This window comes from Gymnogyps californianus, chromosome 5, assembly GCF_018139145.2.
Source record: "Gymnogyps californianus isolate 813 chromosome 5, ASM1813914v2, whole genome shotgun sequence".
NCBI lineage: Eukaryota > Metazoa > Chordata > Aves > Accipitriformes > Cathartidae > Gymnogyps > Gymnogyps californianus.
The window spans coordinates 34,294,980-34,322,746 of NC_059475.1; the positions used below are offsets into that span (position 1 = coordinate 34,294,980).

Genomic DNA, 27,767 nt, shown 5'->3' on the forward strand with positions numbered 1-27,767 from the left:
TGTCTTTCTCTCTCTTATGTTAACAGCAAAGGCTGAAGAGCTTATGCAAGAGAAACTTCCAGAATCTCCTGGGCAATCATACTCCCTTCACATCTGAGGAGTAAGAAGGAAGGCAAGTGTCCAATAACATTACCGATGTACAACTGTAATATCTTAGCTTTTTTAATTCCATTTTCAGAAAGATTAACATTCTCACTGGAAACTCCCTGGTTTTTTTTTATTTTTGCAAACAAATTGCATTATCTGGACTCAGACTGGGATACTGCCACTTGCCCTCTGCTGATTTACCTGAGTTTTGTGAAGAGTCCATAGCAATGCTTTTGCTGATTCCAAGCTTTGACAATGAGTCCACCCCAGCAATACCAAGAGGCGGCTAAGGGGGTTGAATTCTCTCTTCAATAAGCTGTTCAGGCCTGAGTAGTCTTCTCTTTTCAGTAAAGTTAATGCAGTCACCTAGAAAACAAAAGGAAGAAGTATTTATCTTTCCAAAATGCAGAGACCCATAATGCCTGGCAGGTTATGTAAGCAAGGAGGCATTTCAATATTAGCTTCACTAAAATAGTGAAGTTCTGCATCTGGAACTTCCCCAAACTTCTATTTTCCAAGCCAGCAGGTTACTCTTCAGTAAAACTGTCATGAGGAAAAACCCATCATTTCAAATGCCTACTACAAAGCCAACTCACACTCCCTCACTGTATTCTCTTTATGTTCTTTCTATTATGTCTCTGTCAAGGGTATTATGTAAGAAACTTGAATGAGCACGTTAGAATTGGAAATATGTTCAACCTTAAAAACTTGCACTTTACCAGTGACCGCCTACCTGTATTCTATTTCTTCTATCTATGTAAATACATTCAAATCATTTAATTCATACCAGAGTATTTTTCACCAGGTCTTCAAGCTCTTTAAAACATAAATTTTACCATGCAAACTAGTCTCACTGCCCCAAGTCTACCAGCATCAGAAAAGCAAAGCAATGAGTTCAAGGTCATGGGGTAAATCAAGTGGTGTATCCAACAAAATTACAAGCAGAACACAGGACTTCTTAAATCCTGAAGGTCTAATCTTCAGTCTGCATGCAGATGAGCTTTTCCAAATATCCCACTGAATGAGTTCATCACACACCTGAAAGTAGGGCAGCTATCACCAGTTACCTCTTTGTTCCTATAAGTCACGACCCCTAATAAACACTATTTGAATACAAAATGCTTCTGTGCAACACCAAGATATGTTCAATACAGGGACTGACTTTAGCCACCATTGGGTTTCCCTCTTAATGATTCTATGGCTGTACCAGAATCTGTTCCAGAAAGTGCTTGCTGCTGCTCAAGCAGTAGAAATAGGCTGTCTTCCAAGAAGGAGCCTCTTTGGGATCCGAGAACAAACTCATCACAGTTCGCTCTGTATCCGGCTGCTCAGATGAACCTAAAAAACATCACAACAAGATTACCCTCCAGTACAGAGGGGTACCTTTGAAAGAAGCATAACTGCTGTTAATTTAAACTGAGAAACACTCAACATTTCCTCAAATACTAACCAGCTGTTACCTGTTAACAGTTAAGACCCTCAGTTATTGTTACTGGATAACAAGAAAGCCAAGCAGAGAAATTTGATAGAAAATAAATAGGTCAGATAGGTAACCAGGAAACTGCCTGGACAATTGTTAACATAGTAAGAGCCTGTCCAGCACACAGGTTGTTTGCATTAGCTCAGGTCACACTGCCTTTCTTTCTCTAGTCATATGCATCTTATCTGTATGTTGCATGAATTCTCACTTGTGCTCTGAGACACTATGCTGCTTTGCCGGGCCTTAGCAAAGACTTGTCCAGCACAGGAACTTCTCAGATCTGTGCAAAGTGAGAACTGAACTACTCCCATTGAGAGTGAAGGTATCCATATGTCCTGGTTTCAGTTGCGATAGAGTTAATTTTCTTCCTAGTAGCTGCTACAGTGTTATGTTTTGGATTTAGTACGAGAATGTTGATAACTGATGTTTTTAGTTGTTGCTAAGTAGTGTTTATACTAAGTCAAGGATTTTTCAGCTTCTCATGCCCAGCTAGCAAGAAGGCGGAGGGGCACAAGAAGCTGGGAGGGGACACCGCCAGGACAGCTGACCCAAACTGGCCGAAAGAATATTCCATACCATATGACGTCATGCCCAGTATATAAACTGGGGGGAGCTGGCCAGGAGGGGCGGATCGCTGCTTGGGAACTAACTGGACATCGGTCTGTGAGTGGTGAGCAATTGCATTGTGCATCACCTGTTTTGTATATTCTAATTCTTTTAGTATTATTATCGTCATTTTAATATTATTATTATTATTACTACTATCATTATTTTCCTTCCTTTCTGTCCTATTAAACTGTCTTTATCTCAAGCCAGGAGTTGGGTTTTTTTTTGTTCTTGTGGGGTTTTTTTCAATTCTCTCCCCCATCCCACTGGGGAGGAGTGAGTGAGCAGCTGCGTGGTGCTTAGTTGCCAGCTGGGGTTAAACCACAACACCATATCTCCATTTCTCTTCCCCCACAAGGAAGCACTAACTGTAGTTATTATCAGAAATGCCAGAGTCTGCCACACTACACCAGCCTGAACTTCCCTTCAGCAATCCCTATGAGTGAAGGGAGGAGGGAGGATACAAACTCCACTGACTTACACCTCAGTGTACAGATGCTAGCAAAAGAGGGCAGGCATTCTAGCTTCTCCCTCCTTGCATGCTCACCTGCCACTTTCCTGACAAGAGCATGGGCACCACTTGCCATTCAGCTTCAAGTGAGATCCTCAACTAAATGTACCAGTCATAGGGAGCTAGACAGAAGCTATGAAGTTATAGCTGGTACAAAAACAACAGCTGGGCTCTGGCAAACGAGCAGGTAATCAAACCGCATCTTCTTTCCAGCTGGGATATTGGCCCACTCCACATCTCCTTCCACTTCTATAAGTTTTCTTTTCCAATATTAAAGGGTTTGAATGTTTTGGGATTACTGAGGTAGTTGAACTGTTATTGGCCTGAAATGGAACATCCTCCAACACAGATGACCCCAAGCTGGAGCTGAACCAATAAAAACTTTATGTACATACGGAGAGTCAATTTTCTAGTTACAAGCAAGATCTTCAGCAGGAGAAATGCTGAGCAGATTAAAAGAGAGCACAACAAGGGGTGGTAAAGGAAGTGCTCACAAAAGAAGGGAGCATAGACTGCAGAAATGTAGGGAAAGCCCTGAGGTTCCTACGCCAATTCCTTGCTTTAAGTCATTTTAGCATCATCTTTTACAAGTCTCCATGGCTTGTTAAGGCACCTTAGCAAGAACACTGCCTGACTTCTTGACAACTTGCCTGTTTAATGCTTCAATGCCTTTGTTAAACAATAAATGAAAACAAAGCAAGAAGTGAAACAAACCTTTTCGTATTGATTTTGACACCAGAAATTTTTCTCTTGTTCTTTCTATGAGAACACTGCTATACAGACTTAACAGGCCATGGCTCTGTTTCCTCAGCATACAGCTTAGTAGCTTCTCCTCCCTCAGTGGGCTTCCCTCAGCCCAGCATACATCCAAGAGCTCCCTGAATAGGTGCCGTACTTCATCTGCCTGATGCTCCACCTCAAAAGTCACTATACTAAGAGCAGCATAAATTGTATCTACTAGTTCTCTTTGATCAAGTTCTGCTGAAATCTCAGAACTGCACTGAAGCCTCTGCAGAGATTTCAAGGAGTCACGAAGAAATTCAACAAAGATGTTTTGTAGAGAGCAATATTGATGGAGTGAGGAGCTGTGTGTGCCTTGTTCCTCCTGGAAGAACTCCAGCAGGGCTTTTGCCCTCTGGGGAGCCCGCAGCAAAAGCTTCCGGAGAGCTGAAACAACATCCAAACTGAATCTGTGAACACAGCCATCTCTTCTTTTCCTGTCTGTGATGTGCTTGTTCTGGGTGCACTCAAATGCTTCAAACAGTTCCTGGTAGGGCAATAATAAAAGTGTAAGCCTTTCAGACTCCATTAAAAATATGAAATAAATTATTTAAAAAATAGGACAAACTTGAAAGCAAGAAGATAGACAAATCAATTTGGAAACATCATACCCTAGGAAATCCATTAATAATGGTCCACCTTGTCCAATATCCTTCCTAGAAGAGTGGATATGCCTGAATATGTAACAAAATATAAGAAACCTATAATACACAACTACACTATATGGGTCATGTGCTCATAAGCAAGTTACCTTGCTTCACAGGCAGCTCCTATGGCATGGCTGAAGCACTACCGCATTCTACCTCTTAGCAATACATTGATGTGACTGTATCTTTGTAAGTCAGTAAGAGCATAATGATTAGTGTTCAGTCTTTTTTTTTTTTTTTTTTTTTCAATTCTACTTTTCCGGATTCATACTATCTATCTACCAACTGCATCATCCTCATCAACACTAATTTTTCAAACTTGGTTAAAACTGGCCAACAGATTCAGAAGCCATCTCACAGACTTCTTTCTTAAGCAACAATAATTTTTCTTGCTAACAGAAGCAAACCTACAATTCCAGAACTAGGAAGGGGAAAACAAACAAACAAACAAAAAAATCCCAATTAGCTCTCCCAATAAAGGGTGGGAATGTGAGGGACAACCCAGTCGAAGAGCAATTAAGCAGCATTTGTGGCACTTCTGGAACTATGTGAGTGCTGTCCTTGGCTGGAAGAGACAACTCAAGGAATATGGAGGGGAGAGGTGGTTGATGTGTGCAAAAATAAGAATATTAGCAGTAGAAGACAAGCCCACAACATCCTTTTCTTTATTTGCTGGATCAAAACATAATTCTATCTACTGATATGCCTCTGACAGTAATTGCGACAAAGATATGAGGTTGCTGAATCTCCTATTTCTGTGCAACATTGCAGACAATAGTGGAATCTTTCATGACCTTGGAGGTTAGATGGTAACGTACTGTCCTGGTTTCAGCTGGGACAGAGTTAATTTTCTTCTTAGTAGCTGGTACAGTGCTGTGTTTTGGATTTAGTGTGAGAATAATGTTGATAACACTCTGATGTTTTAGTTGTTGCTAAGTAGTGCTTACCTTAAGTCAAGGATTTTTCAGTTTCCCATGCTCTGCCAGCAAGCAGGTGTGCAAGAAGCTGGGAGGGAGCATAGCCGGGGCAGCTGACCTGAACTAGCCAAAGGGATATTGCACACCATGGAAAGTCATGCCCAGTATATAAACAGGGGGGAGTTGGCCAGGAGGGGCAGATCACGGCTCTGGCATCGGTCAGTGGGTGGTGAGCAATTGCATTGTGCATCACTTGTCTTTTCTTGGGTGTTATTTCTTTTTTTTTTTATACTCCTTTTCATTACAATTATTATTATTATTAGTTAGTAGTGTATTTTATTTTACTTTAGTCATTAAACTGTTCTTATCTCAACCCACGAGTTTTACTTTTTTTCCTTTCCTCCTCCCCACCCCACTGGGAGGGGGGAGGGGGAAGCGGCTGGGTGGTGCTAAGTTGCTGGCCGGGGGTAAACCACAACACATACACAGACTTCATTAGTCATTAACAGACTTCAAGGAGATTTATTTTAATCAACTGTCAAGTTTACCTTGCTTGCTTTCATCCTGTAATTGCTAATTCTGTATCCTTAGAGAAATATTGAACACTTTTTCCCTATTCATATTTAAAAGCTGCAAATAGCCACTGAATATAGTAAGTTTTCATCTTCCTCTTAAAAAAAGGCAAACAAAAAAAATTCTTTTAAGAGTTAGAACCTCTAAGACTAGAAGCAACATCTGAGGACATTCCACACACCATGTCTGGTCTAATTCTGTTGTAACAACACCAAATTAGGACAGTTCTACAGTTAGTAACTCCCCTGATTTTCTGCTCTATACTTGCTTTCGATATTAATCCATCTTTGCATATTTCCGTGTATTTCTGAAATAAATCAGTCTGCATGTATTAATTAATAATGGAAAAATGGGTCCTGGACCTCAGAGCACACATCATACCAATTACCAAATAACATCAGTAGTAACAGTACAGCACCCAAAACCTTCCAGGAAGGGGGCAAAGGGGTGTGGAGGAGATGAAAACTAAGATCTTAGGAGGAAGAAAAAGAAAATAGACATACTTTTAAAATGTGCTTGCTGACTATGGTCTATTTTGGCTCGCAGTGGGTTTTAGCTTTGTGATTACTAAAGGTGTCTATAGATGTAAGACTGTGGCAAGTAGCTGCAGTCAGGACTGAAGTGTGTTAGAAAGACCATGTAGAAAGGCTTGTTCCTTGCTGTGCTGGTTTTGGCTGGGATAGAGTTAATCTTCTTCATGGTAGCTAGTATGGGGCTATGTTTTGGATTTGTGCTGGAAACAGTGTTGATAAGACAGGGACGTTTTCGTTATTGCTGAGCTGTGCTTACACAGAGTCAAGGCCTTTTCTGCTTCTCACATCACCCCACCAGCGTTTATACTAAGTCAAGGATTTTTCAGCTTCTCATGCCCAGCCAGCAAGTAGGCTGGAGGTGCACAAGAAGTTGGGAGGGGACACAGCTGGGACAGATGACCCCAACTGACCAAAGGGATATTCCATACCATATGATGTCATGCTCAGCATATAAAGTTGGAGGAAGAAGAAGGAAGGGGGGGAGATGTTCGGAGCGATGGCGTTCGTCTTCCCAAGTAACTGTTATGAGTGATGGAGCCCTGCTTTCCTGGAGATGGCTGAACACCCGCCTGCTGATGGGAAGTGGTGAATTAATTCCTTGTTTTGCTTTGCTTGTGTGCACAGCTTTTGCTTTACCTATTAAACCGTCTTTATCTCAACCCATGAGTTTTCTCACTTTTACTCTTCTGATTCTCTCCTCCATCCCACTGGGGGGGAGTGGGCGAGCAGCTGTGTGGTGCTCAGTTGCTGGCTGGGGTTAAACCCTGACTCTTGCCTGCCTACAACCTCTTCTCTAGCCAGAGAATCACTTGCAGGCACATTGGATTAACTTCAGAAAGGGTTCTGAATTACAGTCTCTTTCAGTTGCCTAGAAGATTAATAACACATTAGCATCTCAGGCAGTCAAGTTAGCAGGAAGTATTAACTTCGATCCCCAAACCTGATAAAGTTGGACATTCTGCATAACTAACAAGAAGTAGGGCATACTAAGTAGCTCACCTTTAGGACTTCCTCAGAGACATCTTTCTGTAGTTCTTCCAAGAACAGTAAAAATTCAGTTTCTCTCTGAAGAACAACTGGAACGGTTTTCTGAAACAGTGTAAGAGAATGGGAAAGATGTTAGCCAATAAAACTTTTATTTATTGACATTACTATATAAACCTAATCTTAGCTATTTCATTAACATTTTGAGGCAGACTGAAATATCTCTCTGAAGATACCTAATTCTCAATTAAAGGCTGTTCCACAATTAGGTTCTGCTCCCGCACCAGTGGATTCCATTTATCTATACATTTGGAAACAGAGACAAGTGTCACTTTGTCAGGAATTACAATCCCATCAATTCAAGACACCTTTCCCCAGAAGTTAAAGAAAAAATGCAAGTCTAAGTAGTGACAAGGACAAATGAATTTAAAAAAAAAGTATGATCACACATCCCAGTGTACCAATTAAAAAAAAAAAAAAAAAAGAGGAAAAAAGACTAGTTTCTCCTTTACTCATGAAATATACTGCACCTATCTGTCTGAAAATAGCAATACAGCAAGCACATCCCTCACCATCTAAAGCTTATAATTGTCTGACGCCTGAGCTATTCCATCTTTAATGTAAGAAAGGTGCTACACAAATGCAGAAGTCAATATACTCATGCTTTCCATTTACAGAAATGCTCAATGCTAAAAAGCCAACTTCTGTTACCTAAAAAACAAAAAAAATCCCTATTTTTCTCTCCAGTGTGGAGATTAACAGTTGTTTCTTGACAAGTTTGTTAAAAGCAAAAGCAATGCACCTCTCCAGCTACCTCGAGAACTTAATTCCACGAAATGTGGGAAAGCCTATAATTTAAATAAGCAACTAGGCAGACATTTTGCACTTGGAAGTCAGCTAGAAGTCAGAGCTATAAGTCGCACTTGGAAGTCAGCTAGATGTTTCTGTACCTGATTCCTGGCAAGCCATTTTTCCAGCACAAGAAGCCAAAGCCATGCAGTTCTCCATGGGCTAGAATTCTGTCCCCATCTACAAAAGCAATAAGCACATACACTGGATTATACAAGGTTGTTCCCATCCCTAAGATCCAGAGAAACACTATCAGAGGTAATTTTTATATTTCTTTGTGTAAGATAAAACCAAAGATGACTAAATAGCTGAAGACAAGTCAGACAGGAAGAGAATGCAGAGAAACAAGAATATTGGTACTACTTACACATTAACTCAATGATTTCTGCTGTGCAAATAACTGCTTTTAGATCTGCCAAGTACCAACATTACTACCATAGTTCTTTGCTTCAAAACAATGAAATTTATTTCTGGTCTAAAGTTCAGTCTGTATAGCCCTCTTTGAGCACTTCGGCAGATTTCTTTGAAATCTGACTGCTTGCCAAACACTGCTATTTCCTGTTCTGTCTAGTCCTACCTGAAAAAATGAAACTAAGTTTTAGGTCACAGCAGCACAAGCACAGCTCTATGTAAGCTCCAAACTAAAAGTGAAGTAATGTACAAACAAAGAATACTTCTAATTTCCATCAGCTTTTCATGTGCTCCAGTACTTATACACACATTCCAAAACCTACACAGTTAGGGAACATATTCAGTACTGTCAAAGGCACTAGGAAAAGGAAAAAGCACAAGATGGTTTACTGGCCTTTAAAAATCTCAGCACTGCTAACTAAAGCCTTTAGATGTGACAGCCCAACTATCAAAGATAAAAAGATCAAAAATGCTTGTGTCTCACATGGGCCGTTAGCAATATTGATCTAACCATGTGCACACCTTCCTCCCAACTCCTTTAACTGCTGTCAGTGTACACCGTTTCTCAGAACCTTTGCCAAAATGTTATACAAATTTTAATGTGAAGAAGTACGATCATCTGCTTGGAGACGGGGAATACCAATGTTCCCCGAAATGCTAGAAAGTCACCCTTCATAATCACCTACCTGAAAAGCAGAGATCAAACCTAACTAGGATTGAGTAAAGCCAATGCCATTTCAAAATCCCGTGTGAGTGAATTAAGAAATCAATAGCATAATTTGAATTTTTTTAGAGTTTAAATGTTTAGAAAGTGTAAGGTCCTTCAAGAGCTAGAAACGAGAACATTTTAAATAACTACAGTGCTGATCTTGGTGGTTCCATTTCTAAATTAACCGAAGCTCAGTGTCAAAGGAATGTAATTTCACGAGGTGTTCCTTCTCCTTCTTATCCTTCAGTAAAATCTAACAAAATCAGTTCTGAAATGCTTCCAAATAGTTTTAAACTCGTATCAATCACCATGTCAACTGCATAAATGAACACAGTTCGTTATCCCAGTGGGCTAGGCAGCCTGCTAAGTGCTCGGGCAGTGATAAGATGTCAACGTTCAGATAACAGCACATCTAGACACATCCAAGACACCTCAGCAGTGAAGCAAGTGCTACTTCCCAGATTCTACCTGCCGCCCACAGTCACCACTAAACTAAGTGCTCCGCCTCATTTCACACTCAAGCCTACTGAACCAAAACAGTACCTTACTCACCTTACCCCCACGGGACAAGCTACCAGAGCCTGAAGAATCGCTTCCACTTTCTCAGGGCCATCCCCGTGCCACTGGCTCAGCTGGGGCACACAGGCCTGCGCAAGCTCCCAGTCTCCATGCCGTACGCACTCGCAGAAAAACCCGAAGAGCCGCTCCAGAGAGACCGCTTCTTCATTTCCAAAAGAATGCATCTTCCCAGGACGAGCAGGTGACCTGGGGCAGGGCGACACACGCGAAGGCGGATGCCGTAAGGGCGCGCTGGGGCCCCACCCCCGATTTCTTCTTCGCACTGACAGCGCGCCCTGGGCAGGGACAGGCGGAGAGCCAGGGCCGGGCTTCGGGGGGCTTCCTCCCACGGGGGCAGGGGAGTAAGGCGCCAACAAGCACCGCGGGCTGACAGCGCGGCTGCCGATCGGCCATGACCGCCCTGCCGCCGGTGCGTCGCCCGGGGGAGCCCAGCCAGGCGGCCCGCGGGACGCTCCCGCCGCTCCCCACCGCCGCAGGAGCCCCCGGGCCGCCCGTCCCGGCGGGGAGGGACTGTCTTTGGGGGCGGCGGCGGCCACTTGCCCCGGGCCGCGCGCTCTGCCGCGCGCCCGCCCGCGGCCTCTCCCGCCTCCGCAGGGTCCGCCCCGGCTCGGCGGCCCCCGGGGCCCGTCCCGGCGCGGCCCGCATTACCTGGCGGGGCAGGACGCGGCCACCCCGGCGGCGCTGGGCTCTACTGCACCGCCCCAGCAACACCACTTTTCCCCGCCGCCATCTTGGGCACCGCCTCAGCTGACCGCGCCGCCGGGCGGGCACGCGGGCAGACGTCCGCCCATTGGCCGAGCTGGGGCAGAATGTAAATAAACGGCCATTTTTCTTTGGGGCGCCTGACGCCGCCTCAGGAACCCGGGCAGCGCAAGCCCCGCCCTCCCCGCTAACCACGCCTATCCCCACCCACCGGTACGCCCCGCGGCCTCCTCTTACCACACGCCGGCCCCGCCCCGTGTCCGGGCCTCTAGCGGTCCTGATTGGCTTCCGCCCGAAGCTCCGCCCCGTGGCGCGCAGTGGGACCGCCCCGCTGCGGGGCCTGTCAGTGGCGCGCTCGGCCGGGAGCGGGCGGGGGAGTAACCTGTAGCATGAGAGTCTGTGCGTCGTCTCTCAGAGGGGACGCTATATATACGTATATTATATACACCTATACACATGCGTATATAGAGAGAGGTATACATATAGGGGTATATACATATATGCGTGTGTGTGTATATTTACCCCTTCTGTATGTGTATAACCCTGTATGGATACCTCTATATGTGTAGGTCTACATAGGGATATAAGTTATATGTATATTTACCCCTTTGAGAGAGGACAGAAATGGTATCAAATAAGTGATGTGTTATTTATATGTATTACCTATACAAATACAATATGTTATGTGCACACACACAGAGGTTTAAATACTTCTGTAAAAATGTGTAGGTATAGATACAGAGATAGCTACGGACATCGGCTTGCCAGGCACTCCTGTGCGGGGCAGCGGGGGCCTGCCCACCTTTGTGGTCCCCCTGCCCTCTCACCCGCGCCAGCCGTGTTATTTGTGAGCTTCCCCCCACCCCCATGCGAAGAGGCGTGGAGGGCCATGACTCAGCTGCTCGGCTGGGTGGTGTCCAGCCAGTGTTTGGCAGAGATAAGCCCCCCCCCAGCATCCTCCCTTTATTCTGGGCTTTTTGTTTGTTTTTGTCCTGACACACAAAACAAAAACTCCTCCGGGGACTGCTGCGGCGGGGGCAAGTGTACAAGGCAGAGCGGTGATGACAGAGGAGAGGTGTCCCAAAGTAAGTGACCGCTTGAGTCCCCAGGGCTCCTGAATGGAAAATATGGGAAGGGGGCTATGTCCGTGTGCACGTGCTGGGACCCACCAATAAACCACGTAAGATGCTGCAGGAATTTGTACCATTACCTCCTACGGCATCCTGAGTGTTTTTTGCCTGTACTGTCAACTCAATGTCGGCAGAGAAATGGCGCGTGGGTAGTCATGCCTCTGAACTTACTTCAGCCATGCTGGACAAGCTGTAAGTGTTGAAACCATGTGGTTGTCGTTCGATCTATTCAGTTCTGATTCCCAATGAAGGTGCTTACTATGGTGCAGCTCTGCGTAAACAATTTCTCAATGTGCACTTCCAATTTGGGGTATTATTTTGTATCTTGTGTAGGCAAGGAAGGAGCTTTAGTGGGACACAGGAACTGTATGAGGACGAAGTTCATTTAGCCTGGGATCTTTTATGCTTTTATTACCCACTCTCTAATTGCTTTATCCAGTTTAAAGTATCTCCTTACAGTCAGACTCCTTACTTGAGGAGCTGCTCACTCACGTAAGACATCTCAGGTGGTTGACGCTTTTCTTTTGTTACGAAGTTCAAAACATACCTGCTGGAGTCAGCTGCCCACTTCTACAAGGGTAAATGTACATTATTAACAATATCAGCAGTAGTGCTGTTATTTTTGAAGGTACTTTTTATTTAATTTCTTCCAATATTGGCCTTGTTAGGAATTAGAGGTTTAGTAATATATCTGTGAAGCTGTAAAGGTAGCTGGATGTAAATATCAAGGTGGGAAAATAAATTGTTTAAGGTCATCTTAGCAGAACATATAGCTAGTATACAGAAATTAGGAAATGGAGTACAGGCAAAACATTTTTCATCTTGAATTTGTGTTTCCGTTAAGCAAGCTGGCATTCAATAATTTAAAAATCTAACATTGGTTATATTTTCCAAAATTTAAAAATACGTATGAAATACCTGTAGCAACTTACACTTGAATGGAAGCCCATTTACTGTGAACAGAAGTCTGTGGGTTTCCATGCTGATGTAGTGCTTCTCATAGTCAAAATACTAAACCATGCATGTATTGTGCAGGTCTTCTAGCAAAAAATGTTTGAATTTTTACCTTGGAACACTGGAACGATAAAGCGCTTTTTATCTAAAATAGGGCCTGCTGTGCATTGCCTTGGAATATTATCAGTGTTATGCAAATTGCTAATAATGCTTAGTGTTTTATAGCAGCTTCTTTCTAAGTGAATCTGCATAGGGAGTGATTACATGCCACAGTGTAGTACTTTGGCATTTACATTTGAAAGCCATTTCTGAAACGGAAGTCTCAAAATGTCCCTATCACTTGTTTCCAAGCTCTCTCTTTTATTTTTCCATGTCAACCATCACCTATATTAGTTTCTCCACTGACCGTCAAAGCTGTTCGAGAATTACCTGGAGCAAGTAAATGTAGCTCTGATCTTCGGGTGGAGTTTGCAACTCCGGGTCTCTGTGAACGGGACGAAAGTAGATCCACCGAGAAGCCATTTTCTGGCTTTGAAAAAGTGATAAGGACAGGTGTGACTGGGATCAGCTGTGAGGACACGGTTGCATTTCTGTCAACATGCAGCGGCGGGGCAGCATCTATGCTGGCTTTGCGCTCTTATGGTGGAGGACAGAGGCTACCTGGCCCGGTGTAAAGCCTGCTGGTGTCAAGTTAGCCTACCAAAATCTGTTAACACGTTTGAGCTGGCAGAGTAAGTTCACACAGAGTCTGCGCTCTGTGTCATGCTGCCACAAAGCTTTTGATCTGCTGCATGGAGCGCTCCAACCAGATTTATTGTGTCGTTAGACTGTAGCAGCCGTCACCAGTTCATCCCAGGTATGTCAGCTATCCTGTCACTCGTGAGATGTGTGGGTCACCGAAGTGCTTGCAGTATCTGCTCTGGTCTTGGGGAGTGGCGTCAGTCACCTGAAGTCAGTGGTGGCTGTTCCCAGAGCCACCTGAGGCATGCCGTCAGGGTCGTCAGTCACACATATCAGTCAGGTAGAGCACCGACAGCGGCCACTCATCTTACTGACAGCAGTTTTGGTCAGAAACTGCCCACCAGAGCCGGCAGTCCTGTCAGGCAGCCAACACCTCGTTACCAGTCGTTCAGTTACGGTGGCCCTCTCCCTCACCTCAGATACCAGAACTGACAGAATTTATACCAAAAGTGCAAGAAGGCCAGAAATATTTCTAAGTTCTTTTGCACATGTAAAAATAAAACCAAGTTATATGAGGTGACCAAAGCAGCTGTTAAAGCTGGTTTGCCCACGGCATGACCTACTGCAGCACATTTTCACTGTTCCCTGCAGGTGGAGCAGTATGTTGGTGAAATTAAAGGTGGCCTGAGACCAGCCATGAAACTCACAGTCATGGGAATGGTACACTCCAACCCCAAGAGGTAGGTGAAGGGGCTTCACCCCATCATACACGCTCCTACCTGTCTTCTAAATTCAAAAGATTTCTTGAGGGTCTGTGCTCTTTGGAGGAAGAAAGTCAAACAGATTCATAATTTATGGCTTTATTTAATTTTCCTGCTCTTGGACTAAGATTAAAAGGGCAAGAAAGAATTCACTGTTCAGCCTTTCTAACTGCCCTGTCAGGATTTTCTACTTCTTGCCCTTATCTAACGCGAACCGGAGGGGGCACACAAGTGGCATTTCTCCTCCAGGAAGAGGTGCAATTCTGAACCTGCGTCTTGGTTGTCTGCTGGGGGCTGGAATCAACACTGTTGAAAACCCAGTGGTTTTGGCACAGGAGGTGCAGGTTCATTGCTGTATTTAATCCGAATGACAACAACTATGCTTATCATTACACTTTTTTGCATCTACAGTGATCCACTCCAGTGCTTCCACTGGTAAAGAGTTTGCCATAACCTCTTTTAGGACGCAAATTAGAATTGGCTCATGCACAAATGTTGTTTTGATTTCAGTCACAAGAGAGGGAAAGCAACATCAGAAGTCACTAGCATCCTACTGGAAACTGGAGGAGAAAGAACGACCAGCCTGTTCTCATCCCTTTCTGCAGCTTCTAAGCCTGTAGAAGTCCCATGTTTCAGTCTGATAAGAAATCAACGTCTGTCTCTAGTCTTTATAGGTATCTGCTGTGTTCACCATGTCCTTTCACATTTCTGAAAGTCCCAGTCATTTAATTGTTGTTTCAGCTTTTCAGTGACTCTACTCTGTGATCCAGTGGATGCAAACAAAGATATTGGGCTGTTATTTACAGTTAATTTTAGTGACAAATCCATCACCCGAAACGCACGAATTGCTGGGAAATGGGGAAGAGAAGAGAAGACTATTCCCTACTTCCCATTTACAGCAGGCGACACATTTAAGGTAATTTTTGGGGTACTATGAATAGGGTGCAGAAAAGGAGGGGAGAAAGGCTGAAGGCTATGTATATGACCAGAAATAGCTAACTGTTGACGTTGCCAGGTTAACTAGTCATGTATGGCACAGAGAGCAACAGTTCAAGCCCCGATGGGAGAGATCCATTCCTTTCTCTAGTCTTAGTGAGAGAACTCACTATAAGGAGCTTTACAGTGTCATCTTAGCAGAGGGTAGGTTATTTATTAGGGGCATTTCAGAAGAACCAGTAGACTTTGTGCTTCACTGTCCCTATCCCATGGGGTTCTAAGTCCATGCTGGTGAAATCAGCTCTGCTGCTGATCTCTAACACCCTCCCCTGTCCTTTTCCATTGCAGATGGAGCTCTTATGTGAACACCAGCAAATACGAGTCTTGCTTGATGGACGGCAGCTCTGTGACTTCACTCACCGTATTCAGCCCCTGAACTTGGTGAAAGCTTTGCAGATCTCAGGGGACATCAAGCTTACCAAAGTGGCTTGAAAAAAAGGAGACCACAATATCACCAGGGGACAGAGGCAAATGTACTTTCTTCTGTCTGAGAAATGTTTTATCTTTTTCCCCTGGCTGATTCTGGAGAGTGGGAACTGTATCTTTTTAATTTGCTGATGTGTTTGAAATATACACCTTTTTTCTCATACACACTCAGCAATTGCAGAGCTATGGCTGGTTTAGGTAAATCACAGAGCCTTTGCTGAGATATTCTTTTGGCCTCCCAAACTGCAAGATTTATGATGCTATGCAGTACCTCACATCCTCATGGTCCCCTAACCCCCCAGGCATGCCAGCTGGCGGAGCTCAGTCCTCTGCGGTGGGGTGGCTGTTACCCTTGTGACTAGAACTGGGCAGTATGCAAGTGGTGGGACTGAGAAAAGAGAAGCAGGAGATTTTCTTATAAGTGAATAAGGGAGTCAGGCAGGCCGCAGCAAGGCTCACGTTATCAGGAGGGAATTGCTTTTCCTGGAAGCTCTGCTCAATCAGCACAAAGCCTTCTGTGCTTCCCAGTACAGAGCAATAAATGCCTTACCAGCATCCCTGTCTCTTGCAGGTAGCGTTTTCGTGAACTGAAAGGTTTCAACAGCTGTGGATTTCACAGTCTTCTCTGGACCAACCCTAAGAAATGGTATCTGTAGCTGAAACTGCATTGCCCATTCTTGTATCTAATTAAAACTGCATCTTTGCTGGCAAACTTCTTTACCAGCTCTGTTAAATATTTGAATGCACGTGAGTGTTGTGCTGTTATTTCATTGCTGTAGATTTACAAAAAACTCCTAAATACATGGCTATTCTAATACATATATAAGCATATATCATAGCTGCTGCCTTTGGCTCTGTTATGATTGGTTGGTTATAACACAGGATGAAGGGGAAAGTCTCTAGATGAAGAGACTTTTTTTTCAGTACATAACTTGGAGAACAAAAAATCTGCAAAAAGGTGGTTCTGTGGATAGAGGGCTATCAAATTCCTCTATGACTTCAGGGAAGATATGTAGCATGCTGTCTTCAGAGGGCTTTTAGAGGCTCTGCAGAATCTGGCTGTCAGATACAGGTACTCAGATAACACGAGGAATTTTATGATAATAGTATATCAGCATGCTGGTTGGGTGTTTTAATCATCTCATACATTCCATTCTACCCTCTGGTGTTGTGGAGAATGTCTCAGTTTCTATATAAATCTAAACTTACAGTGTATGAAACCATTATTTTCATATACTCAAACTGCCCTCTGAGAAAAATCATGTCTAAAGAACACAGGAGATTCAAATGCACTGAACTTTTTTTTATATTTAATGATATCAAAGTCAAGTTTACTAGACAAATAATGAAACATTTAATGGCTTAAAATAGAAAAAGCAGTAGTCAGAACTGCTATTAGAGTTCTCAGTCCCGATGGTGCTCTACATAAATGGACTTACGGTGATAATCAGGAGGAAAAGTCTTGCTTTTGTGGCTGAGTGATTTGTTCCAATATATTCAGCACCAGCGATTGTCTGGAATAACTGCCACTGGTCTGATTTGATACTCAGGATCCTGTACTGCTATGGGCCATTACCAGCACAAGAATAATCTATATACTGGAGAGGAGGATCCTTTGGTCTTTTCCAGCCTAACAGAGAACCAAATGGTAGAGCAGACAGACCCCTGGTTTGTTTCGCAATGGTGATTATCCTGGCAGCTGGATTGTGGCTTAGCACAAGACTCTTGTGGTGTCCCAAGAAAGGCAGCCTCAGGCACCAGGACCTTTCATGACTTTGATTCAATCAGTCTTAACTAATTACGTTTATGAGCCCCTTTATAAAGGGGAAAGGAGCAAGACATTTCTGCTTTAGGATAAAGCACAACCTGGATCTGTCAGATATAGACTGAATACTTGTACAAAAGAATTCTTTTCTTCCATCTTGGAATATTATATCTCATTGTTTCTTTGTAAAGCCCCGTTTGTCTGTATCCACCTGTTGTCTTTTGTCTCTTGGTTAGATGGTAAGTTCTTGATGGGGAATTATTCTGGATCTACATGACTCCTAGGCACCTAGGATGCTGGTCTGCCAGGAATTGCTAGGTGCTATGGCAATACAAATAACAAAAATAGACTATCTAAGGGAAAAACAACACTCCCAGACAATGAAAGCAGGAAACTTGGTCACAAATGTGACTTGTCATTTGGCATGGAGTCCACCTTACTCATGTCAGTGGTTTGATTGCCTCAATCCACTGTGCTCGCTCTGCCTTGGAGCTGGCCTGGATATAATAATGAATGTCATTTTTGGTGATGATTTTGAAAAGGTTGCCTTGCACATTGCCCTTCACTCCTGCAGAGAAAAAAAAAAAAAAAAGACAGATCACAAGAAGGTGCACGCAGAAATGCTTTGTGGCAGATATGAAGCTTCATAGGGAAGGATTTTAATTTAGTGAATTAGGGTATCATCAGACCTTTCCATTTCATTATGGATAAGACATCTAAAGCTCTTGTGTCTTTGATTTCCCTTCTGCAAAATAAAGATATAGTACAGACACCCCTCACATAAACTGTATGAACTACTGTGTACTATGCATCATATATAAAATAGCCGCTGTTTAGATGGAGAATCTTACTTGAGTTATACAATGGAGGGATGAACTCCCTACCAGTTTGTGCAGTAGATTAGATTTGCTCCTGCCCATCTTCAGGTTCCTCTTAGCAAGGAGCTCTATTGTTCATCATGCCCCCCCCCCCGGACCATATCTTTTGTCTTTAAAAAGATGCTCCCTATTTGAGATCCATATGTCGTGCTTACTGTCATAAAATAAATTGCTTTAACAGCAGAAGCACTTATCTGTGAGGCTGAGGTTCTAGACAAATGCCTAAGCTAAGCATATTCACTAGCAGAACTGGTTTTTGTATTGCTGTCTTTATGTGTCCCCTACATTTGGTTTCTAGCAGATCAAAAAGGAAAAGGTAATAGCATAAGTAGAGAGGACACAGAAGAGGGATGGCATCAGGGGATGCCTCAAGACTTTGAGTTAAACAACATCCAAAAAGAAGGTGTTTCCTCTTTGTTAACTCTGGAATATTAATCAGTGTCTTAGGACTGTCTCAGAGGTCATCTGACTGAGAAAAGCCCATAAAAAGGGGAACACCCAAGGTAAGTGGAAATAATGCTAAAAAAAATGCCCTCTGGTATGGACAACCCAGCAGTATGGGGATTTTTTATGACGTGCCTCTTTCCTTGCTTGCAAGGAGAGAGGAAAGGCCAGCCCACTTGTGCATACAGACAGCCATGCACACAAACCCACACCCAAAGACTGTATTGCTATGGCATAAATAGGTATGTATGAAAGTTTAGAGGCTCATGCTTACCTGCTGGGACTCCGTTGTCCTCCAGAGCTGAGACAAGACAGCCACGAAGAGAAAATCCACCTACTGGCCTGTTTTCTTCCTGCAAAGAAAAAGGAAATGAGGCTTATCTGGAAAATACCATCATTAGAATAATTTCCCGGAGCACATCAATTATTTTTATGAAGGTGGAGATGTAATGCCAGTCTTTCCAGATATAAAATATCCATGTCACAAGAGAAGTCAATTAGGACATGTAATTAAATGCGTTACTATGTTGTTTCAGTCTCAGATGTTTCTCTGATGTAGCTGGGAATGGTGAAGATCAATTAAAAGCACAAGGGTAGGCTAACAATCACATTTCAAACTTATGTATAGTCTTATCAATAACAACCCATATTAAAAAAAAAATTCTGCAAGTTTTTAGCTTGCTGCTTTTCACTGAGACTGTATCGGGAAAATTTGACTGTTTTCACTAGTAGGCTGGCTCTCTTGTCTGATCTTCAGGTTCTGCAGTTTGAGTTTATAGCATTACAAGGGCAAGTTGCAGTGTAAAAAAAAAAACACAAAGAAACAGGCAACAAAAAATGAACCAGCTCTATAAGGTCTTTTCACTGTTATGTTGTTTGTGTTTTCTTTAAAAGTCACATAAAGCATTTTTATACATGTTCTTTTAGCAACTTGTTGGGCTTTGTGGTACCCTATGCATCTGGGGCTGATGGATCCACACACCCTTCTGGGTTGCTCACATATTGATTATTATATCCATGAAGATAAATTCTACTATTCCCTAAGCACATTTGAAACTGAGTAGCAGAAATTCCTATAAATACTTTGGCATCAAGGAGACCCTATTCAATGTTGCAAAAGACTGTAAAAAATCCCAGTAGCAGTATGACCCTCAAGTGGTGGGATGTCAGCCCAGAAAGATCACAGCCCAGGAAGAATCCCTGCAGGAGCATGGTCCCAGACCGTGTGGGTACAGCAAAAGACCAATGCCAGGAAGACTGCTGCCCCTTGGCTAAGGAGAAGGAATCTCACTGGGGAAAAGACAGGAGGGAAGATGCAGGAATAGAAAATCCTACAAGGACAACCTCCCAGGGTAAGGCCAGAGAGGTCTTATTCCCCAGGAAATGGATAGAGGAACCCGGAAGGAGATTTGGGTGAGAGAAATATTTACAGCATAATTGTATTTTCATTATAATGTTTAGGTCTGTAAGAGGATTTCTGGGGGTAGTAACTCCCCACTGACATACCTTAGTGGGGTCATAGTAGTGCAAAAAAGCAGGATCAGCTCTCAAAACAAATCTCCTCACCTTCCAGTTTTTCCTCTTGTGCCCCTGCAAAACAGAAGAATTAAAGTTACCACCAGTAAATACCTCCTGAAATGGCCATTTTCCTGCAGGCTGTAAGGGAGACCTAAATAGGTACTGAAAAAAGAGGGTTTGGAGCCGACAGAGAAAAATCTTTTCTGACATCTTATTAACTCCCAGGATTTTGTGCTTAACATCCTTCATACGTTGATAATTCCTTCCTCTCTCCCTTCCTTGTGCTGAGAACCAAGAAAGCAGAGTGACAGGACCAAGTTATTGTATCCCTGATTCCTGCTCTTAATTTCAAATTAAATACAGGTCTTGGATTAAAAACCCATGCTGTGCGTGCTCTGAGGGGATTATGTCGGGTCCTTTTGCAGCTCTTCACTCCGTCGCTCCCAGCCCTCTCAGCTGCTGACAGTGCCGGACAGCACTGCAAGCCTGTGCCAGGCCCTGAGAGCATCCCCCCTCCTGCAGGTTTGGTGCTGGGGCTCAGGGCCAGCCTGGGGCTGGGGCCGCTGGGGGCTGCCCCTTACTGCTGCTGACCGGGGGGAGAGGCTCCTGGGCAGCTCTCATGTCCTGTGGTCATGGGGGGGCTGCCCTGCCAGCCCCGTGGGGATCCCCCAGCAGCTCCTGGCACCCAGCGCCCCGCCAACCCTCGCTGCACCCTGGCAGGTGGAGGAGGGAGGGTGGGGGAGCATCTGAGGATCCAGTTTGCACAACACAAGAATTGCAGCTCAGGGGCTACAAAGCTCCAGAGTGGAAATGTGGCCATGCGGTGCGGGTAGGGTTCCCTCTGCAGGTGGCTGCATTATGCTTTGAAACAGCATGGTTGATACTTGTTCGTAGCAAGGGTCGGAAACTAAATCCTGCAGCCTAAGGGTGGGATCCTGTAAACAATTACTGCCAACAGGTAATCATGCCCAAAGAAAACAGGTCTCACCACTACCACTGCATCCATGTGTACATGACTGACTGTTCACAGGTAAATGTCCGATTCATGCAAAAGTCAATCTACTCAGCTTTGAAATTTGTCTGTGGCCAGCAGAACGTCATAGCTGCTCATGTGACCTGGATGGGATAGGTTAAACCAGAGGAACAGTGGGTCTGCTTGGAAGCGAGTGTAACACCTCTGGTGGGATTTGGAGTTTGTGTGGGACTTTTGCTTTCGATACTATTTTATACCTTTCAGTATACACTCAATATATACAGATTATCCAATTAATCCTGCCTGAGCAGCAAGTTCCATAGCTCACTTCTTTATAACTAGATACACTTCACCACATGATCTCTGATAGTAGTACTGACAGGCAAGTTAGCTCTGCTGGCCACAACTCTCCAGCCATGCTCACATAAATCACATTTATTCTCTAGGAAGTCCTAAGAGCTGTCATTTTTCTTGTTTCCCAATGGAGGTTCAAAGACTGTATTTACCTGTTTCACTAAGAATCCTTGCTTCACAATTGTGCCGCTTAATTCAGAGATGTTAAATTGTAGCTCTTCCTTGGAACTGATATTTTTCTTACTGCTCTCAGCCTGCAAATAGGGAAAAAATGGTTCCACTTTTCTTTTTAATCTAAACACACTTGTAAGTACAAAGTTCTGCATTTTATTTTCTTTGACCTGTTTTTAGCTCTTATTTCCCAAGTAAATTCTATTCCGTAGCCCTGCTGCTCAGCTTTGTAGGTCCAAGATTTATAAGCAACAAACTACAGCAGTAAAGCCTACACACACACTGTGGCCTTGAGTTTTAGCATGACTACAGCATGGCCTCTGTTAAATGCAGACACAGCACTGCACTCGAGGGACACACCCCTTTTAATACCTAATTATGTAATTTGTAGATCCCTCCATATCCATGTAGCTATTTGTCTCCAGCGAAAGTGCAAGTGTTAGTATTACTAAAAGCCTAGAGCTGCTCCTTCTGTGTTTGCTTTCATAGCCTGCATATTTTGCCTTTGGTTGCATGCTGTGCGTGTCCCCTTTACCACTGCCCCAAATCAAGTGTGTGATGAAGGGCAGAGGAGGTGCCTCTGCTGGCAGCTGCATCACTTACAAACATGTACAGTGCGGTGGAGTCGTCGAGGAACTGCTCAGAGAGGTCGCTGTAGCGGGTGGCCTCAGTGCTGCGGGCTCCCACGGGCTTGATGAAGTTCTCCTCCATCAGCATGGATGCTAAGGTGACGGCCTCAAATCGTGACACAGCAAAGCTATTGGAGATGAGCCAGTCCACCAGGGCAGAACCTGCAGGGAGAAAGGCAGCTCTCATACCACGACAATGTGCTCTTCCAAGGCGAGACAGATGGTCTCCTGCCACACAGGTCTTCATTTGCTGAAACATTTTGGCACCATATGAAGACTGTCAATGAAGTGCAAGGTTGACCAAAAGTGTGGGGTCCTACGTGTGCTTCCATATATCCAAAGAGCAAGAGAGAAAGGTGGCGGAGAGTTTGGCTGCACCACCACTTTCCACTGGGCCACAATTGATCCCAACATGAATGCAGTACAGTAGCTCCCTTGTCTCTGCAACGTGGCATGTCAGATGTGAGGAAGCTCTTTGCCTGCAGTAGGTGTACCTGTGAAGGTCTCTTTGTATCTGTTGCCTTGCTCCAAGTTGCGGGTCAGCTTAATTCCACTACTGCTGTCACACATTCTCTCCACTATATGGCTGTAAAAGAGAGCACAGGACAATGTTAGTAGACTAGAAAGACAGGCAGAAATTGCCACATACTTCTGTCAGTGCCTTGGATGTCCTCATGATTACCAACATAAAGACGGGAAACAGTCTACATACTCCCCCAGAAGTTTTGTCCTAAGTACGGTATAGGAAAACTTTATTCTCCCAATAGCAGCACTAAACAAGATGCCTCACAAACTATCTTTCAATTTAAAGCACTTCAAACTGAGCTATAGTCAGCCTCCATTTACCTTCTCAACACAAATCGAATTAATGTAATTTTTTAATTTCTTAATCAGTTCTGTGTTTCCTCTTGTTTAACATGATGTACCCTAAAAATCCTAGTCTGGATTCCAGCCAGTGGCTTTGAAAGCTCACCAACATGGCATGAACAATGTCATCGCTCGGTCTTTCCCTGACATTAAATCTTCTGAGGTAATACACCTCCCCAATGAGAACCTTTGCAGCTGACTAGGAAGGTCTTCAAGCCAGCAGTGAGGTGCCCGTGCAGAACCCACATACTCGCAAAAAATGACAGTCAGGAAAAAGTGCATTCCTGTGCCCTGGCAAAAGTATGTGCAAACCTCGGGCAGAGCAGCCAGTTTAGAGGCTCCTGGCCACACAGGAGTGGATTTGTGCAGAGAGGAGCTTCCCTTGACCTTCCCCATCCATCAGCTCAGGCACTTTGCAGACTGCAGCAATAGCAGAAGGAGAAACTGTATACACTTACTGGAGGCTGATATTCTCTAGCAGTTTGAAAGAGTTCTTCATTCGGTGAAGCTCTTGTACCTGTACTGGGTGACCAGCATGAATAGCTCCAGTAATGTCCAAAGCCCAAGAGTCTCGCTCCTCCCTGGAGCAACATTCAAGGAAATAGTCTGTATTGGTTTTTGTCTTTAGTTTGATGAGTAACTGTGGAGAAAGAAGTGCAAAGGAATAACATCATTTAGCTATTGTCCTCCACTTGCATTTTGCTTCTTTTAGTACTGGCCCAAGTGACACAAATAAGTCTGATATGGCATCCCACCTGAGCAGTACAGAGCAATTCTTGGCCAGAAGGATGATGGGCACAACTCTGGTTTTTTTTTTGCTTCCCCCTCACCTCAGATCCCTGGGTTTTCAGTTCCAAGCACGGTTTGTATACATGGCGCTTGTGGTACTTATAAGAGAGCAGACCACCCAGATACTGGATTACATAGGAGTGTGCTGCTGATTATGGAGCTTTTCGCATCCAGATCTCTAGTTTCTCAACGACTACAAACTCTCACTAGGCTCTTTCTGCCATGAGAAGTACTGAAATAGTCAGCAGTTCCAGAGTCATTTCCCTTCTGGCCCCACTCAGAGGAAGTCTGCATTGCCACTACTCATGGGTGAGCAGAGAAGCGCAGGAGGCACTTTCCCTTCCAGAGCCCTCTTGCTGGAAACTTTCCACAGCAGCAATGTCTCATTGGCGAAGGAAAAGGGAGTCTGACCTGGCTGTCCGGGAGCACCCCATGGATACAGCCAAGGTTTAAGGCAACTACCATAGATGATAAGTTTCCCTTTTTTCCCATCCTCCTCAGATTTTATTGAGCCGTTCATGTCCTCTCTCCACATACTGTTGGGCTGATGCATTTGCATTTATTCTTCCCACTGTGTGTGGGGGGGGTGGTTGGGGTTTTTTTTGTTAATGGCTGTGACTCAGATTTGGGCACAGGGAACAGCAAAGACACAATGAGGGAGTTCATTGCTTGTCCTGGTTACATTGCTAACAGCAGCTTGCTTTTGGCTGGGCCTAATTCTGGAAACATCCCAGTGATACGGTTGCAGTACTCAAAGAAGTCAGGAGGAGAGGAAGAGACTAGGGAGAAGTTAGAAAGCGAATGTCATTGAGAAAGGATACATTTTTCCAGTCGTACCGGTCTGTTCTCATATTCCAGGCATGGACAAGTAATAGTGCAGCCATCCAAAAGGATCCTGCCCTTTGGAGAAGGCTCCTTCTTGCCCCCTTCAATTTTGTAATACAGCAGCTTATCCTGAAGCAGAACAAACCATCTCACTTTCCAGTTACGAACAATATGTCCCTAGAGGGGAAGAAATCCACATAGCTAACTTTAACACAAGCATTGAGAAATGACCGTATTTTCTTTTTTTTTCCTTTTTTGGGGGGGTGAAAATATCACAAACTAATAGGAAACCGTATGAAAAGAAACACAAGAAGTCATCATGAGTCCTGTTCTCCCTGAAATACACATTTTTAGTGACAAAATAGCACAGTTCCATCACTATAAAGTCATGGAGCAATAGAAAGGTGCTTTGCTCTTTCTCCAGCAAGGACATCTTCTTTGCTGGCAAGAACTGTTTCTTGCAAAAGCTCACATGAATTACCTCAAAGAGCTGTCATTTAGGTGCACACCTGCCTGCTGACAGCACCAGGCAGGAACAGGGCTAAATCCGAAACATGTGAGGGCTCTTGGAGACAAACTCCTCCTCTCCGGTGACCCTGGGTGGTGTTTGATGTGTTTTGTTCTTTGTCATTTTGATGTGACTGTAGGTGCCAAGTGGTTTTGAGAGCATTTTGCTGGGTGAATTGGCTTTTCCTTACATCCCCTCTTACTGCTAATGAGTGGTTTATTTCTATCCTTCCTGCCTCCGGTCTCCTGGGCTAAAACTTTCCCTATGCTACTGTTTCCTGTAAAGGAAATACGCTTTTTAATGGCAAAAGGCAAAATGAAGGCTGCTGCCGAATGCCTCCTGGGTTATACCAGAATACAGACAAAACCTCTTCTTTCCCCTCTGTAAACAGCCCCCGGCTCTCTTTAGTCCAGCTGTACAGGAGAGCAAACCCAGTGAGGGCTCGCACTGACAGGCTCAGTCCTGTCTGACGGTGTCAGGTCCAGCTTCATGGTGCGAGGAGCTGACTTGCATTTCTACAGGCGATGGAGCATTACAGCCAGCAGGCGAAGCACTGGCCAGAGGAAGCTCTGACACCAGGGAGAGGGTGGGCTTAGCTAGAAGAAAGGAACATGCAAGGTCCAGTTGTGGCAGGAATCAAAGCTCATTAATTCTCTATGAGTAAAGGGGAAAACCAGCAATTGCTGAGAAAAGGTGGGGTAATGAGTCTCTAAAATCCAGCGCACTTTAGATCTAATGTCTTCTAGTCTATACTAAATACACTTTACCTAACTTGGGTTTGTTCTCTCCCTCCCTTTGCCTTCTTCAGTGTTTTTTTCACCTGTTGTAAAGTCCCTTGGCCATTTTTCCTGAGAGTATGTTCTTTGCTATGGCTTTTTTCTTTCCTTCTTGGAGATTTCCTCTTTTTCAGGAGGTTGCCTTACCTTTTTTTCTTTACCTTTACCTGACTTCCACACATTTACTTTATATTTATAATACATTACAATACATAATTCAGTCATTTATAATGCATTTAGATAATTTCCTTGCTTCTGCTCTCTTCTTAAGAAAGCTCTGTTTTCTTTACCTGATCCTGCCCCTTCCTCATTTTTTTTTCTGGATCCCTTGTTCCCTTCTCCTTCAGTTTCCTTTAGTCATCTCCTTTGTGGTCTCCTTCCTATCAAACTGTGTATCTCGGTGATGTTGTACGGACTGCTGGCAGTTACAGCTCAGTGTGCTGCTGATAACCTATTCCTCTCACACACTTGGTGCCTTCGCTTCCCATCTTGAATTCAGTAGTCACTTAAGATCTACAAAATACAACCGTAGCCCAGACAGGAGAGCAGGAGCTGGGACTGCTCTGCCCTTGCTGCAGAAGGGAGGATGACAAACAGCTCGGGCCGTGCAGCCTTTCTCTGCGTAGCGCATGGCTTCACGTGGCCGGCAGTTGGCCGGCCGGCTGGGAGCCCTGCCAGGAGAGCTCCTGACCAGGATTGCCTTCATGTTAGCACCAGAAGCACTGCCACGTACTGCAGAAAAGCATTTCCCAAGGCGTGGCAAAGCTTTGAACAAACCTTTGAATCACATTTTGTGTGTGCAATCAAGGACCCTATTAGTCATTGAGACAGGGTCTTGGTACTAAAAGCAGCTTACGTCCCTTGCTAAGTTGCCCTCTTGTGTCCCAGCTATGACTGACTTGGTCCTATAGGGCGAAGTGTTGGAAAGGCTGAAATCTGTGAAATCATCTTTCAGCTCTATTCTCCACATTTTGGTTAAAATTTTCTTAGAGTGCAGCTTGAGGGGTGTGGAAGAAAGAAGTTATTTCAAACACATTTCTACGTTTGCATTGCTCTGATCCCCTTCAAAAAGGATAGTCTGTTCTCCATCCTTTCATATGAAATGGGAAACCATGCTCAGCTGGGTCACTAGAGAAGGCACAAACTATCTTAAGAGACTGTCAAAACATCTTCCCTTTCTTCATCCTCCCATGGCCACTTCCACTGCTGCCGCGTAGCCTTTTGCCAGGTAGTTTTTTATGTGCTCTTTGCAGAGCTGTGCCCTAGGTGCAGACATACTGGCTTTCTGATGCCTGAGTAATCCTGATAGCTAATTCACTTTCTTTTGGGTAAATGCCGATACATGGAAACTCAGGGAGGGTAGTGAACACCTGCAGTTCATGCAGCTCCCCCAGCAGGCATCTGCACAAACCTGAAGGAGCTCCTTTCCCAGGAGCAAGCAGGAGTCCCTCAAACCCAGCACCAACGGGCTGCCTTGCCATGAGCCCTGGCTCAATCCAGTCCCTGCCGAGGGGCCGCTTCCACCTTTGAGCAGAACTGCCGGACGGGGAACCGGAGCACTTACCCGTTTGACGAGGAAGCCCTCCTTCAGCACTCCAGCTGCTTCCTGCATTGTGGCCAGCAGGGAAGAGAGCAGAGCCCCCGCCGAGAAGCGCCCGAGCCCTGGCAGCCTGTCCCTCTGCACACAGTTTGTTTAAGAGAGCTCATTTTTCTTTGCTACCCTCCTCCTCCAACGTGACGCACTCTCCCTTCCCTGTTTTTTTCTCCCCCTCTTCCTACCTATGAGACATTAGTTAAACAGTGAGCTGGCTCTGATACATTACCTGCCCTCTGGGCAGTAAAACAAAGAGAAGTCTAAAAAGGATCTCAAAAGATTTCACAGAATTTAGTATACCAAAAAACCACCACCAAGTGAGTTGGCCAACATAAGCAGCCTCATGATGACAAATCAGGT

General features: G+C 44.4%; 3 protein-coding genes across 3 annotated transcripts in view; 1 reads left to right on the forward strand and 2 right to left on the reverse strand.

Moving 5' to 3' along the window:
• ZFYVE26 (zinc finger FYVE-type containing 26) overlaps positions 1-10,363 on the reverse strand; it is a 52,513-nt gene extending 42,150 nt beyond the window's left edge. The window contains exons 1-7 of the mRNA XM_050897286.1: positions 10,315-10,363; positions 9,640-9,852; positions 8,069-8,147; positions 7,134-7,223; positions 3,399-3,951; positions 1,295-1,425; positions 289-453 (exon numbers count right to left, since the gene is read on the reverse strand). Of these exons, the coding sequence (XP_050753243.1) occupies positions 289-453; positions 1,295-1,425; positions 3,399-3,951; positions 7,134-7,223; positions 8,069-8,147; positions 9,640-9,830 (1,209 nt within the window). The 5' untranslated portion in view covers positions 9,831-9,852; positions 10,315-10,363. The remainder of the gene's footprint in view (positions 1-288; positions 454-1,294; positions 1,426-3,398; positions 3,952-7,133; positions 7,224-8,068; positions 8,148-9,639; positions 9,853-10,314) is intronic.
• A 1,036-nt stretch (positions 10,364-11,399) lies between these two features.
• On the forward strand, positions 11,400-16,062 carry LOC127016647 (galectin-related protein A-like). Its single transcript, XM_050897287.1, has 5 exons — positions 11,400-11,453; positions 13,785-13,873; positions 14,636-14,810; positions 15,179-15,363; positions 15,888-16,062. The coding sequence occupies exons 1-4, from the start codon at positions 11,430-11,432 to the stop codon at positions 15,320-15,322; spliced, it is 432 nt and encodes a 143-aa protein (XP_050753244.1). The 5' UTR covers positions 11,400-11,429; the 3' UTR covers positions 15,323-15,363; positions 15,888-16,062.
• A 552-nt stretch (positions 16,063-16,614) lies between these two features.
• On the reverse strand, positions 16,615-27,465 carry PLEK2 (pleckstrin 2). The gene is made up of 9 exons (XM_050897985.1): positions 27,378-27,465; positions 24,542-24,706; positions 23,374-23,555; positions 22,543-22,634; positions 22,023-22,210; positions 21,401-21,502; positions 19,910-19,993; positions 18,678-18,756; positions 16,615-17,649 (listed from the first exon to the last, which is right to left on the reverse strand). Exons 1-9 carry the CDS (start codon positions 27,423-27,425, stop codon positions 17,522-17,524), a joined length of 1,068 nt encoding a protein of 355 aa, XP_050753942.1. The 5' UTR covers positions 27,426-27,465; the 3' UTR covers positions 16,615-17,521.
• Between the last annotated feature and the right edge of the window lie 302 nt (positions 27,466-27,767).

What these genes read in the sequence shown, in the direction of transcription:
- LOC127016647 (XM_050897287.1), top strand. Translation starts at nt 11,430, where the DNA reads ATGACAGAGGAGAGGTGTCCCAAA. An exon ending in GTACACTCCAACCCCAAGAG is followed by an intron (nt 13,874 to 14,635) that starts GTAGGTGAAGGG and finishes TTGTTGTTTCAG; the next exon opens with CTTTTCAGTGACTCTACTCT. An exon ending in CAGCAGGCGACACATTTAAG is followed by an intron (nt 14,811 to 15,178) that starts GTAATTTTTGGG and finishes TTTCCATTGCAG; the next exon opens with ATGGAGCTCTTATGTGAACA.
- PLEK2 (XM_050897985.1), bottom strand. Translation starts at nt 27,425, where the DNA reads ATGCAGGAAGCAGCTGGAGTGCTGAAGGAGGGCTTCCTCGTCAAACGG. An exon ending in ATACAAAGAGACCTTCACAG is followed by an intron (nt 22,211 to 22,542) that starts GTACACCTACTG and finishes TTCTCCCTGCAG; the next exon opens with GTTCTGCCCTGGTGGACTGG. An exon ending in ACTACTATGACCCCACTAAG is followed by an intron (nt 18,757 to 19,909) that starts GTATGTCAGTGG and finishes TTTTCTTTGCAG; the next exon opens with GAAGAAAACAGGCCAGTAGG.